General features: G+C 40.8%; 1 protein-coding gene across 19 annotated transcripts in view; it reads right to left on the bottom strand.

The window, feature by feature from the left end:
* The window catches only part of LOC126299135 (uncharacterized), a 450753-nt gene that overhangs the window by 304877 nt on the left and 126307 nt on the right, over nucleotides 1-19569 (bottom strand). For all 19 annotated transcript variants that reach the window (XM_049990880.1, XM_049990898.1, XM_049990882.1 and 16 more), the window contains exons 6-8: nucleotides 10188-10277; nucleotides 7454-7543; nucleotides 6736-6825 (exon numbers count right to left, since the gene is read on the bottom strand). In XM_049990880.1, coding sequence (XP_049846837.1) covers nucleotides 6736-6825; nucleotides 7454-7543; nucleotides 10188-10277 — 270 coding nt within the window. The remainder of the gene's footprint in view (nucleotides 1-6735; nucleotides 6826-7453; nucleotides 7544-10187; nucleotides 10278-19569) is intronic.

The raw sequence follows: 19569 nt of genomic DNA, 5'->3' as shown, positions 1-19569 counted from the left end.
AACACTCTAGTGTCAAATTTTATAATAGTGTTCAAATGTATGGGAGCCTTACCAAATAATACAGGACATATACAAAGAAGAATGGCACAAATGATCACAGGTCTGTTGGAGTTGTGGAAGAATTTCGCCAAAATAGTGAAAAATGTGGATTGGTGGAGTGGTAGACACTTGAAGCCTATTTATTAAGTTTCAAGAATCAATATTAAGTGAAGAATCTAGAGGTATTCTTCAGTCCTCTATGTATAACTTTGCAGATACCACAAAGACAAGATTGGACTAATTACAGTGTGCACAAAGGTGTTTAAACAATCATTTACCCGCACTCTATATGTGACTGAAATGGGAAGAAACATTATTTCATGGTAAATCTGCCATGCATTTCACAATGATTTGGAGAATAACAACGTACATGTAAAGAACATTGTGTTAAATGGAAACTGCTGTCACTGGAGTGGTGCTGTTACCTCCAGAATGTCCTTGCCTTCCTGATCCAGTCTTAGAATTAATTTATTGAGTTTAATGTGAACTTCTTACCACAGTGCAACTTGGCACCATTTTTGTCTTAAAGGAGAAAAAACTCACGACTCACACTAGGTTCAAGCATAGAATCTCTCCCACCATATAAAAGCACTTAACTGACTAAGCCACAATGACATATAACAACTGTTAACACTAATTTACAATTCAAAAAACTGTACTGTTAGGTCCTTATTGCTATGAACGTACTAACTGGAGATATAGTGAGCTAACATTTGAAAGTATTTTTATGGAGGTAAAACAGTGATCTCAACAAAACATTTTAAAATTAGAATAGTCATGACTGCAACAAAACATTTATTAAAAATGGCAACTGCATGCCTCTATGATACATGTTCTGTTCACCACCAACAGCTGCCATCATTGTGTATATGGTCTGAAGACGGTCACTACTTGACCAAAACAGATCGACATTTTTAATACATGTACTCTCATGATCAAGTCTATTTTAATTTTAAAGTATAATGAGTTGTTCCTTTAATTCATCTATTAGAATGGCTATTGCAGTTCAGTGTTTCGAATAATCACAAAAGTTGACAGATGGCTTATGTCGTCTTCAGTATAGAGCGTACACATCCTAATGTCATCGTGTAAGCCTGAATCAATGTGAGGTGAGGGTTACTCATGTTAGACAGGAGAGTGGGGTTTTGATGAACTGCCATTCCCCCCTCCTTAATCTAACCCCTTTAAATCAATTCTTCTTTCCTCCCAGAATGAGGAACCTGTGATTCTGCATACTGTTCCATATTTTGATGTTTCTACATACGGTACTGAGAACAGCATCTCACGAAACTATACTTTTAAAATCGGAAGAGTTACCCCAAAATATAATATACAGCATAAGCAAATGAAAATAAGCAAAGTAGACTAACTTTCAGGTCAAACGATCACTCACTTCAGATACCATTCGAATAGTAAAAATTGCAGCAATTAAGTCTCTGAACAAGATTCTGAACGTGGGCTTTACTATCTATCTGAACACCTAGAAATTTGAACTGTTCAGTTTTATTAATTATAGGCCCATTCTGTGAAATTAAAACATCATGTTTTGTTGAATTGTGTGTTAGACACTGTAAAAACTGAGTCTTATTGAGATTTAGCATTAGTTAATTTTCTACAAGCCATGAACTTAGGTCATGAACTGCACTATTTGAAACTGAGCCAATGTTGCACACAACATCCTTTACTGCCAAGTCTGTCATCAGTGAACAGAAATATTTTATCAAAACCAGACATGATTGTCTTACTGGGATTACCGCGATTGTTCTTAAAAAAGGGGGCATTTCAGTCTTTGATCGCTATTTTTTATTTTCAATGAACAGTTTTAGGCTAGTTGCCCATCTTCAGATCATAATTGCAGTTACAGAGTAACCTGTCAGTACAGAGCTGTTATGACAGTGAACCAACAGTTCTGTACTGACAGGTTACTCTGTAACTGCAATTATGATCCAAAGATGGGCAGCTAGCCTGAAACCAGTCATAGAAAATAAAAAAATAGTGATCAGAGACTGAAATGCCATATTTTATAGAAATATTTTAGAGTTACTCGTAATACTAGAGGGCATATCATTTATATAAATAAGGAACAGGAGTGGCCCCAACACTGATCCTTGGAGCATCCCCTACTTGACCGTACCCCACTCAGACCCCACAACACACCCATTCTTAACACTGTGAATAATGACGTTTTGCTGTCTATTGCCAAAGTAAGAGGTGAACCAATTGTGAGCTACTCCCTGTATTCCGTAATGGTCCAACTTCTGGCGCAATATTTTGTGATCAACACAGTCAAACACCTTAGTTAAATAAAAAATTTCCCTAGTATTTGAAACCTGTTGTTTAAGCCATCCAGTACCTCACAGAGAAAAGAGAATATAGCATTTTCAGTTGTTAAACAACTTCTAAATCCCAACTGTACATTCAATAGCAAACCGTGTAATATAAAATGATCAATTATCCTTACATACACAGCATTTTCAATTACTTTAGCAAACACTGATGGCATACAAATAGGTCTAAAATTGTCTGCATTATTCTTTTCTCCCTTTTTATAAAGCAGCTTTACTACTGAGTACTTTAATCGTACATGAAACTGACCATTCCTAAAGGAAAAATTACAAATATGGCTAAATACAGGGCTAACATGTGCAGCACAGTACTTTAATATTCTGCTAGGAACTCCAACATAACCATGAGAGTCCTTAGTCTTCAGTGATTTAATTATCGACTCTATCTCCCCCTTGTCTGTATCACACAGGAGTATTTCAAACATCAATCTTGGAAAGGCATTTGCCAAGAAAGTTATATGATTCCCTGTAGAAACTAAATTTTTATTTAATTCAGCAGCAATGCTCAGGAAATGATTGTTAATTACTGTACATATATCTGATTTATCAGTAACAGAAATATTTTTACTATGAACTGACTTTATATTGTCGACCTTGTGCTGCTGACCAGACATGTCCTTCACAACTGACCACATGGTTTTAATTTTATCCTGTGAAATACCTATTCTATTTGCATACCACATACTCTTTGTCTTCCCAATAACATTTTTAAGCACCTTACAGTACTGTTTGTAATGGGCTACTGTAGCTTGATTGTGACTACTTCTAACATTTTGATATAATTCTCACTTTGTTCTACAAGATATCCTTATCCCACTAGTCAGCCACCCGGGCTGCCTACCACTGCTAGTACCCCATTTAGAACATTCTAATGGAAAGCAACTCTCAAATACCATGAGAAATTTGTTAAGGAAAGCATTATATTTATTATCTAATGATCAGAACATTGTCCAATATGACCCACAATTGTGGCTGAGACAAGTGACATTGCACTTCATGCACAATTAATGGAAGTAATTGTCTATTAGTCATGTTTCAATGTGTTTCAAAGAGATCATCATTCTCATTCTATTCCATGTCTACATCTACATGACTACTCTGCAATTCACATTTAAGTGCTTGGCAGAGGGTTCATCGAACCACAATCATACTATCTCTCTACTATTCCACTCCCGAACAGAGCGCGGGAAAAACGAACACCTAAACCTTTCTGTTCGAGCTCTGATTTCTCTTATTTTATTTTGATGATCATTCCTACCTATGTAGGTTGGGCTCAACAAAATATTTTCACATTCGGAAGAGAAAGTTGGTGACTGAAATTTCGTAAAAAGGTCTCGCCGCGACGAAAAACGTCTTTGCTGTAATGACTTCCATCCCAACTCGTGTATCATATCTGCCACACTCTCTCCCCTATTACGTGATAATACAAAACGAGCTGCCTCTAACAGTTTTATAAGATGTACATATGACAATCTATGTACCACAGAGATCAACATCATTTATAATCATCATAAAGATTTTACACATGAGAGGCATGTCAATTCATGTAGACATGCTCAGTATGTGCCACTGGTAATGGGTTGTATGCCAGAACGCTGGTCTGTCACATAAATACTTTTGAAATCCACCTCATGGTGCAGCTCAGACATTTAAGATGTCCCTTATTGAATACATTCAAATTTCAAAGTGCCCAGCATACAAAGAAATATAGTTAACTAATTGCTTACAAGAAGTGGGTAAGCCTATCATGCAGATGACAAATTATTATTTAGATAGGCAGTCACACATAATATATGATTTTCAGTTATGTTCCACATCAATCTCATCATCAGATGTAATGGAGGACAGATCAGTCAGTAAACTGACTGATCTTCTTATTTAGAGAATTATCCCTAATGACTGGAATCTTAATGAAAAACTGAACTCTAGTCTGCCTGCCTGCCTGCCTTCCATGTATACAGCAGGCACAATGATAAAATGTGAGACATAGAAAACTGTAGCAACTTAGGCTGCACTAGTTTCTCACACCAGGAAAGGTACACAGGTGTCCAAAGACGTTTATCAAAGGTGTATCAGGATGATCATTTCCAAGCAAGTAGCCAAGTGGCAGACCAGTATGCCCAGATCATTGTTTTCACCAGCTGTTATACTTCTGTGCATCCACATCCTCTAACTTACGAACGAGCTCATATCTTAAAAGTCAGGAATGTAGCAGGTCAGCTCAGCAATTTGTGAGTGACACACAATCGTTATTAGCAGTTTCACCTGCAGCCACATTTACCTGAATTCTGATGTTGACTGAGTACCTAGAAGAACAGCACCCCCTTCTTTTTCCTTTGTAGCCAAATGACTTTGCCACATATAACACGAATTTACCTCTTGTCTGGATATGTGGATAAGGAATATCAAAAAACAGTTTACTGACTCTCCCTACGTTCACACTTCAGAATTACGATAATTCCACATCTCCTTAATAAACAGGGTAGTAACTTAATCCACACTTTGGTAAGAATCTTAATTTGTTCTCCATAAAGTGTGACCAGAGCTTGCTTTTCATAAATGCCAAATTATCTTACTGTTCAAAGTTTTCACATAGACATGGAAGAAAAGAGATTAGTGTTTAATGCATTTATGACTTCAAGGTCATTTAACATCAGAGTTTATCACATCTGGCCAAAGCTGCATAAAATGAACTGATATCTGGCTGCTGATGGGAAGACTCTGGCATTCACCTAAGATGATTTCGAGCAATGAAAGCTAGGTAAGTATGACTGGAAATAGTTCAAATATTGCTAGTCCCATATAAGAATCTAATGCCTTAACCAGTGTGTCATTTGGCTTAAAATATGAGAGATTTATTTAAGTGGTAAGAACCACCAAGCTTCCCCCTGGAGTGAGGGTGATATAGGAGGTGAATACAGAGAGAAAGGGAGAGGAGGAGCTAGACAGCTAGAGGGGAAGGAGGAGAGGGCCAGAGGGTGGGGGAGCAGAGAGGGGGAAGAAAGAGATGGACAGAGAGGGGGGAAGGAGATGGACAGAGGGGAGGAGGAGATGGACAGAGAGAGGGGGAGGAGGAGATGAAGATAGAGGAAGAAGAAGGCGAGGAGGAGGAGGAAGAGGAGGAGACGGACATGGAGAGGTGGGACAAGAAGATGTATGCAATATATGTGACATATGCACGCATGAGCAAAGTCACAGGTATGAAATTAGTAATTCATAATTATCAACTCAGTTGTTGGATACATGATGGTATGGAATGCCAGGATCATGCAAAAACCTTGTCAAACTGGTGCTTTCTCAGTTGGCTTCACACAATCTGTGAATCTGACATTTGATGGTGTTCATTCGTCTGAGGATGTTGACATTAAAATCCTCATGCACCAACAGTGTAAGTTACTTCCAAAAATGGGACATAAAAACCTCAGCAAACTTTGTTAACTCAAGCAGTGGCCTCAGTATGAACCAAAAATAGTTTAAGAAAGAATGTGACAGACTAATTAACAGTGACATAATTTTTCTGAACAAAAATTTAAAATCAGTGCTAGTTGTTCATTCCATCAATCACTGTACCATCAGTCACAACTGAGAAGTAGATTATTGAAAGCTAATCACAAACAATGAAAACCGAAGGGAGAATTTTACTGTGGATGAACTATAATCACACTAAAAACAGAGGACCAAGGGTTAGCTTTTTACTGTTCAGTGTGTGTATTCTTGTCTTGATAACTGAAAAATCATTATGCAAGTTTGCATCTTATGAAGATGTAAACATGTCACTGGAAGCTAGATTTGTGGAGCTACCATAGCATATCAATCTTCCAAGTACATTCACAGCTCTCCTCAACATTGTAAAATGTATTTAAAAGTTACCCATGCAGAAATGTCTTTCATATTGTTACCTCAAGCAATCACAATTATAATAGTAGATCAATACCTCTTACAGGTCAGTAGTATCCTGGAATCTAGGACTTAAATGTCCAACATCAAATGTATGTTTGTGTATCACCATGTGCATGTCATGTACAGTATTGATTCAGAGGACAATAAATAAAAAAAAAATTTAAAAGAATCACAAACCAGTTGGCCACACTTTTCTGATGGAGCTTCTAAGTGCAACACCATGATGTGCCGAGTAAAAGATTATTTCCACAACATTATTTCTGTTCTGAAACATACGGTAGTGCATTTGGATGTTTAGCACAATTTCACTCACTAACAATAAGCAGAGTTCAGCTCCCACACGGAAAAAGGGCAGTTGAACTCTTCAGTTCGGTTGGAATTAAAGCCTCAAGGATCTCTCTTCAAGTGTGATCTGCTTAAAGAATATAAGATCGATAATTTCAATACTCACATCATCTTTGAGGTCATCTGACGTTATAGCTTCTTCTAGGTTATCTTCGATATTACCACTAGTGACATCAGTGATTACTGGACCATTGCCCTGAAACAACAAAATGCTAGCTTTCAGACAATACAAAACATTTTTTTGTCAGTTAGTAATACTGTATTGTAGAATCTTGCCAAATCACTAACCCCATATACCAGGGCCTGAAAGAACCTTTCCTTTAATACTATATTTCCAAACACACACACACACACACACACACACACACACACACACACACACACACACACACACACTCTCTCTCTCTTCCAATATGAACGAAGGAACGAATATTAATGTTCAGTAGTCAAAGCCAAATGTATTAGACACTGGCTTCAAATAAGGCAGATTAATGTGAGGTTTAAAGTTTCCACAGTTTATAGATTATTATGTGAAATTTCTGGCTAATACTAGACATGTAGCAGTTCCCCTAAAATTTCACAGGACAAGAAAGACTGTATTAATAAAAGCAATAAGGATTTTCCCATCACTTTATACATTCTGCAAAATGCTGTAATACATTTGGCTTTTAGAACAATTTTTGCAAGTCTATACATTGCAGACTCTACTTCTCACAGAAAGGAAAATCAGTTTCACTCTTCATCAGGACTGAAATGAGACACTCAAGTACCTCTCTTGAAGCATGGACTGTTTAAAGGATAGTAGATTCAGATTTGAAACTTACATCATCTTCATGGTGATTTGGGATGAGAGTTTCCTCCAGGTTGTTTTCAATAATAGCACTAGCAGCATCAAGTGCTACTGCAACAGTGGCCTGGAACAATAAAAATGCCAACTTTCCAACAACCTGCTATATTTTGGAAACAGGCTATAAGTACTGTAATGGATTCAAATTCTATGGTTGACAGAAACTTTCTTTCAATATTTACTTTAACACATCAACAAGAATCACAGTAAATTCAGTTACTAAAAAAACAAACACACAAAATTAAATTCACTCTCTTCCAATAAGGCAAGAAGGAAGGAATATTAACATTAGACATTCAGATGTCAAAGCCAAATTCATTACATACTGGCTACAAATAAGATAGATGGATGCAAGATTTTAAAATATTGACAGCTTATACATCATTCCACGAAATTTATTAATTGAAAATAATTTTCCAGATAAGTTAATCAGAAAGGGCACTAAACTGCCGTATAAAAAAACAATGGATCACTAGAGGGATTAAAGTGTGTTGTGAAAGGAAAAGGGAAATGTACCTTTTGGCAAGAACAAGTAGGGATCCTGCAGCAGTTGTACTCTATGTTCTTAGGACAACAGTCTTAAGCCTACATTGAATGTAGTAAAATGAGAGACAGGACAACCAGCCACAGAACGTGACATCACTACTGAACTGAATGGAAGTGCTATAAATGATGAGTCATGGGTAGCAAATGCATTTAATAATCATTTCTTAAATATAGTAAAAAGTATAGGAACAAAAAGTTTAAAAGCAATATCCCAGCAGTATGCTGAAAAAGCAACTTTCATAAAATTCAATCATAAACTTTTCATTTTGAAATTAAGAACATTATACATTCTCTCAAAAATAAAAGTTCATCTGCTTTTAATGATGTTTCCAATAGAGCACTAAAAATTTGTTCCATGTAATAAGCCTAGTCTTGTCTGAAATATGTAACGCATCACTAACTCAGGGCATTTTTACAGAGAGACTGAAATATGTGTAGTTAAATCCATCTTCAAGAAAAGTGATAAGAGATATGTCAGTAACTACCAACCTGTTTCACTGCTGACAACATATCAAATTGTTGAGAAGATGAAGCATTCTAGAATAGTATCTCACCTTAGCAATAATAGTATGCTTCAGAAGGGTTGCTCTACTGAGAATGTCATTTACACATTCACTCACCAAATTTTACACACATGAAATAATAAAATACCACTGATCGGTAATTTCTGCAACCTCTCTAAGGCATTTGGTTGCATGACTCAGAGAATTCTCCCAGATAAATTGACTTTTATGGGACTGAGGTTATACCCAATCAATGAATAATGTCATATCTTACCAAAAGAATGCAGAAAGTTGTACTTAGTTAATCAAGCAATATATTCCAGGGACTTAATTCTGACTGGGAAGAAATCATGTATGGGGCTCCCCAAAGTACTGTTCCTCATATATGTACATGATCTTCCATCCAGTATACAACAAGCAGAATTAGTTCTTTTTGCGGATGACACTAGTATTGTAATCAATCCAGATATACATATGGAAACAGAAGAAATGGTGAACAAAGTTCTTAGAACTGTCATTGACTGGCCTGAACCCCAATTTTAGAAAGACGAAACACATTCACTTCTGCACATCTAGAGGTACTATCCCAATGATAAGTGTAACATGTGGTGAAGAAATAATTAACTGGGTAAACAACTCCTAAAACAATTTAGTTCAGCCACACTTGCACTTAGAATCATTGCAAATCTTCGGGATAGACAAATCAGTAAGATGACATATTTTGCTCATTTTCATTCAGTAATGTCATATGGAATAATGTTGTGGGATCACTAATCTTTAAGAATCAGTCTTCATTGTGCAAAACCTTGCTGTAAGAATATTATCTGGTATTCACCCATGATCATCTTGTCCGCACCTGTTTAAGGAGTTGGGCATTCTGACTACTGCTTCACAGTATATTTATTCCATCATGAAGTTTGTTGTAAATAATCCACTACAGTTCAAAAGGAATTATGAGGTCCATAATTAAAATACCAGAAAGAAAAATGACATTCATTACTCCATCTTAAGGTGGTCTTTAGCACAAAAAGGGGTGCACAATGTTGCAACAAAATGTTTTCATCACTTACCCAGTGATATAAAATATCTGACAGACAGCAAAGTAAAATTTTGTAACAAACTGAATAAGTTTCTCCTTGACAACTTCCATTCCACAGAAGAATTTCTATTACTGTAATGGGAAAAAGGTGGTGGGTAGGAATTATTAACTCATATCTGAATAGCTTTTTTCCACTAGAAATAGAGAGAAAGAGAGAGAGAGAATGGAAAAAACCTTAGAAATGTTCAAAATGTAACCATACACACAAATTAATTTGCAATGTAAATATAAAAAGACTCATTCCACATCATGACAATCTAGTGTGCAAAATGATCCACTGAAAATCTAACTAACTAACTCAGGCTAATATTGACACCTGGTAGTTCCCCCAAAATTTCACAGAACAAGAAAGACTGCATTAAGGGAAGCAATAAGGATGTCTACCACCTCATCTCTACGTACTGCATTGGGGTTTTAAAAGCAGTTCTGTAAGCCTACCCATTGTAGAGTAGTTCTCACAGAGAGTCAGTTCCACTCTTTATCATGATTGAAATCAGACACTCAAGTACCTTTCATGAAATATTAACTGTTTAAATGATAATAGACGTAAATATGAAACTTACATCATCTTCAGGGTTATTTGGAGTGAGAGTTTTATCCAGGTTAATTTCAGTAATAGCATTAATGACATCAACAGCAACTGGAACAGTGCCCTGAAACAATCAACATGGCAGCTTTGCAGCAAACCACAATATTTTGGAAACAACCTATAAACACTATAACGTAGATTCAATTTCCATGACTGACAGAAACTTTGTTTCAATACTTACTTTAATACATCACCAAGATTCACATTAAATTCAATCACACACACACACACACACACACACACACACACACACACACACACACACACACACACAAATAGATATAAGAATTTTTTTCGCATTATTGTATAAACTCTGCACTGTATTTGAATTTTTTGGAGCGGTTAAATGACGCCAGACATGCAGAATTCAGTTCCCAGATGGAGACAGGGTTCAAAATGGCTCTAAGCACTATGGGACGTATCATCTGAGGTCATCAGTCCCTTGACTTGGAACTACTTAAACCTAACTAACCTAAGGACATCACACACATCCATGCCCGAGGCAAGATTTGAACCTGAGACCGTAGCAGCAGTGCGGTTCTGGATTGAAGTGCCTAGAGCCGCTCGGCCACAGTGGCCGGCTTGGAGACAGAGAAGTTGAACTTTCGAATTGAAATCTCTCTCTTCACCAACTGCCTTGCTTCATAAATGCTCTGTGGATTCTGATATTTTCTAATCCTTTTCACAGCGTTACTTGATTGGAAACCTATGGAAATATGTCTTTCACAGGATACATCTGTAGTTGGTACACCGTAAGAGTAGCTAATATAATTGCAGAAATATGTACTGATTATTGGATGATAGATTCATAAACATAGTATTCTCATCATCCCTGAGTTGATTTGGGATAACAATTGCTTCTCAGTTCCCTGCAGTTTTGTCTTTAGTTACATCAGCTTTCTCAAGCCCACAGCCCTGAAACAGCCAAATACTAGCTTTTTGACGTATCATAATATTCAAGAAAAAAAAAAAAAGCTGTCATTGATGGCTGGGTTTACCAACACTAAACTCACACCACAGTCGGATGAGTTTGCTATAGTGTTATACTTTTTGTACTTTCTTGTTACTTGGCAAAAAGCAATATCCAACCTTGAGAACGTTTTAAGGAGTAGACAACAATAATCCATATAGTAATGGCTATTGTCTCTCCAGCATGATGTATGGGTGTAAGAACTGGACAATAAGAAAGACTGAATGGTGTATAATAGACTTCTTTGAATTGCAGTGTTGGAGGAAATTGTTCAGAGTTCCATGGACCACAAAGCGAACAAATAGGTCAGTACTGCAACAAATAAAAACAGACTGCTCCTCAAAAGGTCTGATGCTGAAATAAAAACTGACGTATTACAGGTACATCATGAGAAGGCATGATTCACTGGAAAACACCTGAGTGCTAGGGAAGATTGAAGGAACAACAAGAAAATAGTAGCAAAGAATGAGATGGATTGATGGAATCACAGAAGTAATGGGTTCCAACCTGGAAAGTCTGCAGAAAGTAGTGCATGATAGAAGAAATTGGCATGCTTTAGCTCATATGTGCACAGAGAGGCTACCACCTAAACAACTAGAGAATGAGACTGTGAGAGCATGTGTGTGTGTGTGTGTGTGTGTGTGTGTGTGTGTGTGTGTGTGTGTGTGTGAGAGAGAGAGAGAAGAGAGAGAGAGAGAGAGAGAGAGAGAGAGAGAGATACTAGATGGCACACACAGTTCAGTAGCGGAATGTTACAGGTTTAACAGACTGTCGTAAACAACTTTAAGAAGGCACCATTAGTAACTGAGACATATGAGAATTTCCCATATGTCCAAAATCGAGACTCTTCATTGTCCACCTAGCAGTCTTGATCTGATGCCTTCTTATAAAAGGGCAGTCAAATGAAACTGAGACAGGTGGAAAAAAAGTCCGTATACTGATTATTATTGCAAAAGCAATTCTCATAACTGTTAATACATTTGTCCCACTGTGAGAGAGGATGGTCAGTGCCTTAATGGAAAAATGTTTTTAATTGCCTACAGCAACATGATTGTACCCAGATGTGCACCATTTTTTGTCTGAAGCAAGTCAACGGCCACGATTGTCTTTCTTCAGTGCTCTAAAAACATGGAAATTGCATGGGGTCAGATCAGAACTGTAAGGAGGATGTGCAATGGCTTTCCAATGAACCTCTTGCAGCATAGTTGAAACAACATTGACAACATGTGGGCAGGGATTACTCTGCAACAGAGTGATGCTGTCCATCAATATTCTTGGGCCCTTGAACTTGGTGCACTACATTTCTGCAAAGTGTCCATGAACTGCTGTGCATTCAATGAAGGATGCCATCAACTCCAAATGTCCAGGAATGTTGACGGACGCCATCATTCTGTTACAAGACAATGTCTACCCCATGTTGCAAAGGTTGTTTTGACTACACTGCAGCAGTTTGACTGGGAAGTCCTTGCACATGCTCTATACAGTTCCGATCTCTTCCTAAGCAGTTTTCATATCTTTGAAGGCCTGAAGAAAGACATTCGTGGCCACCTATTGGCTTCAGATGAAGAGGTGCGCACCTGGGTACAATCACGGTTTCATAGGCAACAGTTACCATTTTTCCAGAAAGGCACTGATTGCCTTATGTCACAGTGGGATAAATGCATTAACAGTTATGGTGATTACTGTCTGACAAAAATGTGAAGCACTTACGTAAAATACGGGTGGGCAAGTCACCATGTGAACAAATTAAGACCCTCTCCCTAAGATCTTGGTAAAAACATTGGACAAGTCGCAGAACTTTAAAACTTAAACCACATTTGTTTTATTATTTCCTAAAAGTGGTGGTGGTGGTGGTTAGTGTTTAACGTCCTGTCGACAAAGAGGTCATTAGAGACGGAGCGCAAGCTCGGGTTAAGGAAGGATTGGGAAGGAAATCAGCCGTGCCCTTTCAAAGAAACCATCCCGGCATTTGCCTGAAACGATTTAAGGAAATCACGGAAAACCTAAATCAGGATGGCCGGAGACGGGATTGAACCGTTGTCCTCCCGAATGCGAGTCCAGTGTGCTAACCACTGCGCCACCGCACTCGGTCTCCTAAAAGAGATGGCAGATCCACAGGCAAGTCAGCCATGGGACACTGGTCAGAATATAAAACACAACCCAATAAAATGTGGCACATAGTGATCTGGATGCCACAAGCACCACACATTGGAGGGTCCTCTCCATGGAGCAAAAAGCCATGTGTCATAGGCCTATGACCTCTATGAAGACGAGTGGGGAGAATCTCGTCCCGTCTACGTGGCTGGAAGAAGTACACCACACATGCGTTGTGGGCTCAACTAAACAGGGCTTATTGCCAGTCATTTCCAGCCACTCATCCTCCCACCGATGCAAGACTCTTGAGCTCAACAGTGAGGTGAGTGCGTGCAGGGGGATGGCACACTGAAATAGTTGCAAATCGAGACACGCCTCCTTGGCTGTGAGATCTGCCTTTTTGTGCCCAGCAATGCCGATGTACCCTAGAACCCAGTAGAAAGCCACCTCCTTCCCCAGTTGTTGTAGTTGAAGGAGGGCATTCTGAATCATCTGGACTGTATTAGTTCCTGGGTACAAATGTTGCAACGAGTGTAAACACTTAGTGAATCTGAACAGGCAAGAAATTTAGGACAGGAAGAGGGTCTCATCTGCTCCAGTGCCCGCAAGATTGCACAAATTGCTGCTTCAAAGGCAGTAAACGTCTGAGGTAGTCGGACATTGAGGACACAATCCAAAAAAACAACAAAGCAACCAACATAATCCCCCTGTTGCGACCCATCCATAGAAACAGCTACATAGTCGTGCTGCTCAGATAAAATGGTAGAAAATGTTGCACTAAAAATGCAAGCAGGGATCCAATCTCTCTTGTACCCCACCAAATCTAAAAATCACTCTGGGCCTCTCCAGTAACCAGGTTGGCAGGTGGTTAAAACCCTGTATTTGGACCATACAGGGATTCCAGCACACATCGCACATGGATCCCAAATGGCGTCATGGCTCATGGACGGTATGAAAAAAGACGGTCCAAAGGTGGATGACCAACAATAACAGTGAACGCGTCAAGTTGGAGCTGCAAGAAAGTTCCACACCTGGCGCACCAGGAGGGGCTGCCGCCAGGTGGTAAGTGGTAGTTCCCTGGCCTCAACACAGAGGCTGGGTATGGGACTGGTCCAATAAGCACCCATGGCCAGTCAGATCCCCACATGGTGGACCGCATCAACAATCTGCAAATACGAGGGCCTCACTGACCCATACACCGTGCACCTATAGTCCACCCATGAAGGCACAATAGCCCAATAAAACTGGAGGATACATGACCTGTCGCCTCCCACAAAACCTGTGGCTGAGGCACTTGAGGATGTTCAGTGCCTTCAGGGTTCTGGCTTTCAAGTCTCGCTAATGTGGGCAACCATGACAATCTGGAGTCAAATATGCAGCCCATAAATCACACTTTGTCTCTAAAATGTAGGATAGTGTCCCCCATATTCAAGGCAGGCAAATTAAAAAGATGATGAGAATGATTAAAATGAACACACACACTTACCAGCAGAAAACTGAAAACCTGTCTTTGCATACACTCCTCTAACCACCGCACTGCAAGTTGCAGCCGATGGCTCGTTGTTGCAACACTGGAGGAGGAACAGAAAACGGCAAAATTGTCCACATATAAGGAGCACTGTACAGGACTCCTTACTGTAGATGTGATACTGTTGATGGCTATAGCAAAGAGGGTAACACTTAAAAAACACTGCCCTGAGGGACACCATTCTCCTGCTCAAATCGATCAGACGGCGTGTCACCAACTCAGGTACTAAAAAACTGCTGAAACAGGAAAGACAAAATTAAAATGAGGAGGTGGCAACCAAAGGCCCATTGATGCAGTTGTATGGGAATACAGTGTCTCCAAGTAGTATCGCATGCCTTACTGACATCAAAGAATATGCCAATACAGTGATGCTGACCGAGGAAAGCCTGCTGAATAGCCATTTTTAAGAGGGTCTGGTTGTCGTCGGTGGACTGAAATTTTTGGAATCCACACCAAGAGCAGCTAAGGAGTTACCTGGTCTCTAACAGCCAGACCAGATGATGGTTAACCATCTTTCCCAGGGTCTTTCCTACACAGCTTGTTGAGGCAATACTCCAGTAACTGTTGGGTCATGTGCAGTCCTTTTCTGGTTTGAGGAGAGGGATTAGAATTGCCTCCCTCCACGAGTTGTGGAATACGCCTGTCTGCCATATTAGATTGAAACATTCAAGAACGACTTCTTTTGACGCCGCCGGCGAATGTCGAAGCATGCAGTACCAGATGTGGTCATGACCGGGTGCAGTGTTGGAAGTTGGAAGTCAGTGCCCATTCAAGCTCCCACAAGGGGAGTTGTAGATCTCAGAACTGTTGGATCTGAAGTTACACTTTTCCCTCTTGACAGTCACACAGTAGTGACGAAACGCTGGATCCTGGCTTGCACTGGCAGTAGTTTGTGCAAAATGCTCGGCCAGCGTCTGAGCAATGTCTCTAGATGTTGTTTGGAGGTAACTGTAGTGCAGCACTGTAGCTATCAGTAAATGGCTGTGTTTACCAGAAATCCTCTATATGGCTTCCCATGCTTTGGAGGAACAACTGGAATGATTTATGGAGTTCAGGAACTCATGCCATGACCACTTTTTGCTCTCTCTAATGACACAGCGAGCCCTGGCACTCGCGAGTTGAAATGGTGTGAGATTGTCTGCTGTCAGGCGGCATTTAAATAGTCGAAGTGCCACACGCCTGTCCCGGATGGCTAAATGGCACTCTTCTGTCCACCAAGGGACAGGTTGCATCTGAAGAGGGCCGAAAAACTTTGGTATGGATACATCAGCAGCATGATGGAACACATGTGATGTGATCCACCCATTCCTGGATGCTGTCATGGTGTTCAAACACAGCCAACTGGCCAAACAGTGTCCAGTTAGCCCTACAACACACCTTCAAGTAGCTGAAGGCCGATTAGGAAGTGGTCGCTGGAATGAAGGTCATCAATGACCTCCCAGTGAACAGAGTCAGCGAGGGCTGGAGAGAAAAGAGGTAGAAAATGGCTCTAAGCACTATGGGACTTAACAGGACTTAACACCTGAGATCATCAGTGCCCTAGAACTTAGAAATACTTAAACCTAACTAACCTGAGGACCTCTCACACATCCATGCCCGAGGCAGGATTTGAACCTGCGACCGTAGCAGTCGCGCGGTTCTGGACTGAAGCACCTAGAACTACTTGGCCACTGCGGCCGGCAGAAGAGAGGTAGGTCAGTGGCTGAGAATGACGCAGAAGCAGCACAAAAATGAGTCCGAGTACCAGTATTTAGGAAGCACAGCTCTCGAGATGTCAGGAGACTTTCCAAAAATCGACCCCAATGACAAGTAGATGTTGAGCCCCACAGGACATGATGGGCATTGAAGTCTCCCAGGAAGAGAAATGGTCGGGGGAGTTGAGTGATAAGATCCGCAAGAGCCTCAGAGTCTACTGCATCCAGTGGAAGTAAATAAGGAGAACAAACTTTAAGCCTCTAATGTGCAGAAATTTCAGCTGCAACTGCTTGCAGGTTGATATACAGGGGAAGAGCAGAGGAGTGGTGTCCATTATTGACAAAATTGACAAACACGGTAACCCCTCCTTTGCCTCTGACCCCGTCAGGACATCCTTGTGATATAGCGATAGCCCCATAGTGCAGGGGCATCAGATGCTTTGCAACTTGTTTCCTGTAAACACAAGCACAGAGGGCTTTGCTGCACTAGGAGTTTCAGTTCCTCCATGAGCATCCTGAATCCTTTCATGTTTGTATAATAGGAGCCATCTATTTGGGGGGAGGGGGGGGGGGGGGTGGGGGTAGTACTTTCATCCTGACTTTCTGATGGGGAGGTGGGCCCACAATGGGTGGGAGCTCAGTTTTGGAGCAAGATGGTTGCCCCTATCTGATATCAAGCACCATAGCCTCTAAAGAAGACTCAAGAGAGACATCAGAGAGGTCAATCTCAAGATCGTCAGGCTGTTTTCTGCCCAGTTCAACTGGTGTTGGACTGTTTGCCTTGTATTTTTTTCCCCCTAGCTAGACTTTGCAGCCACTACTGCAGTTGTGGGTGTGGCAGCATTGTACAGCATATTAGACGGAACCTTTGGAGGGGTAGGGAGCACCACAATGTCAGCAACCACAGATTTTTCTTAAGTTCTTGGGGGAGAACAGGCTTAGAAACGACCACAGTAGCACAAATGCATGGAAACACGCAGGTTTTAGTGCTGACATTAGCAGCCTCCGTTTTTGTAGCAGCATTCGTTTTCCGCATTGGCTGTTTAATAACTGAAGTGAAGGAGGTAGCAAAACACGGGTGCAGCATGGCTTTCCATAGGTTTTTTGCCTCCCATAGTGGATGAGCTTCATAGTTTTAAGCTCCTGTATCTTCCATTCTTCCAGGTACACACTGCAGTCCTGACTCCAGACAGGGTGAGGTCCAGAGCAATTCACAAACTTCAATGGAGAGTAACAATGGACACCTTCATGGGCGTCCTGACCGCACTTGCCACAAGTAACTTCTCCACGACACCCAAGAGTATTATGCCCAAAGCACTGTCATTTGAATCACTGCATTGGGTTATGTACATAAAGCCACATACTTAAGCGAAGGAAACCTGCCTTAATATGCTCAGCGAGTTTCATGATACTGAACATCAGGATAAAGGAGTCGGACTTAACAAGAACCCCATCCACCCTCTTCATGATATTTTGCATGTCAACTATTACTTCTGGAGCCCACTTGTCTTTCAGTTCCTCTTTGGGAATATTCCTGCACGTCACAACACCTTTTCTATCATTCAAGGTGGTGTGCAGCTCAGTTTCGATGGCATATTCCCCAACGGATTGCGCATTCTGCAGATTCTTAGCTTAATAGGAAACCACCAGTTTGCACCTGCAGCGTCCCATTATGCAATAGCTTAGCAGATTTTCAACTTTCAGCAAAGCCCTCTAGCCCTTTTTGAATATAGAAAGGTGAAACTTTCTCAAAGCTGCCCCCTTTCCTTTTAACAATTAAAAACAAATTCTGACTGCCAGCATTTGTTCTGTTACTAGACATGATACCCTTAGATTTCGCTCCTGAGTCAGGAGGACTGGCTACACGAGCCCTCTTGTCAGACTGGGTGTTGGTAGCTACCAGTGGCCCACCCTTTCTGCTGGGAGGAGGCAAACAAAATTTTGGAGAATCCATTTCAGTCCCACGAGCAGCTAGAGAAATAGGTGTCCACTCAGACAGAGCCCCGCATGCCTGAGTAAGCCTTGTAAGCCTTATACAACTGAGGTTTGGCAGGTTCCCCAGAGGCTGCCTGCTAATGACTGTTCCACTTCAACAGCTATGCATTCCATCAGCACACGTTGAGATTGAGGTTTTTTTTTTTTTTTTTGGGGGGGGGGGGGGGGGGTTATTCCAACCTCGCAATCTGGGTGGTCAAGCTAAGATCCCCATTCCCTGAGATGCACAACATTCCACTGTCATGCCGCACGATGGTTGCTGAAGCATGCCCAGAGCTTAGGGTGACAGGGGACAGACAACACTTGTCACTTACCAGTCCCCAGCTCAGGAACCCAAGGGTTACCAAGCCCGTACCCAACAAATTCCATGCCCATGGGGGCAGGCCTCACTATGGGTAAAATTAGGCAGCTCATCAAATTTTGCAGTGTCCAGATTTGTGGAGTATTTGAATGTGACAATGGCCTGATTTCAAACATGGAAACATGAGAGCAGGCACACTCATCGACAACATTCCAGTTGAAACTTCCTGGCAGATTAAAACTGTGACAGTTGACACTGTCTTACAACCACAAAAGACGATAGCCATACTGTGCACCAAGCACATATGCACCTGCCATCTGAGAACAAGTAATGGACTCCCTGCAAAAGTGTCTGTCATCCTGTACCATTAGCCTGAGACTAGCAGCATATGGACTAGAGAATTACCACCCAATGTGTAAGCTATTGTACCACTACAACACAAACAGCTGTGTTTGGAGTGGTGCTGTGATCAGGAAGCATGGACTGCCAATGAATGGTGTTGTATTGTGGTCAGCAATGAATTTTGCTTCTGCACTACTACTGATGAGCGTCACTGGCAAGTAAGATGAGTACATGGGGGGAGGTAGCATTCCTCCAATACTCAGAAAAAATGCAGTGGTGTAGCTTCTGGCATCCTGGTGTGAGGAGCCATCAGATAGGATATGTGGAGCCATCTCTGGAGTCAATTCCATCTCAGCTCCAGTTGCCAGTATATCAAGGATACAACAGCTGTATGACACCCTTCCCAACCAAACCAGCACATGCATCCATGCC

Source organism: Schistocerca gregaria, chromosome X, assembly GCF_023897955.1.
Source record: "Schistocerca gregaria isolate iqSchGreg1 chromosome X, iqSchGreg1.2, whole genome shotgun sequence".
In the NCBI taxonomy this organism is placed as follows: Eukaryota; Metazoa; Arthropoda; class Insecta; order Orthoptera; family Acrididae; genus Schistocerca; species Schistocerca gregaria.
This window is presented reverse-complemented; position numbering and strand designations above follow the sequence as displayed.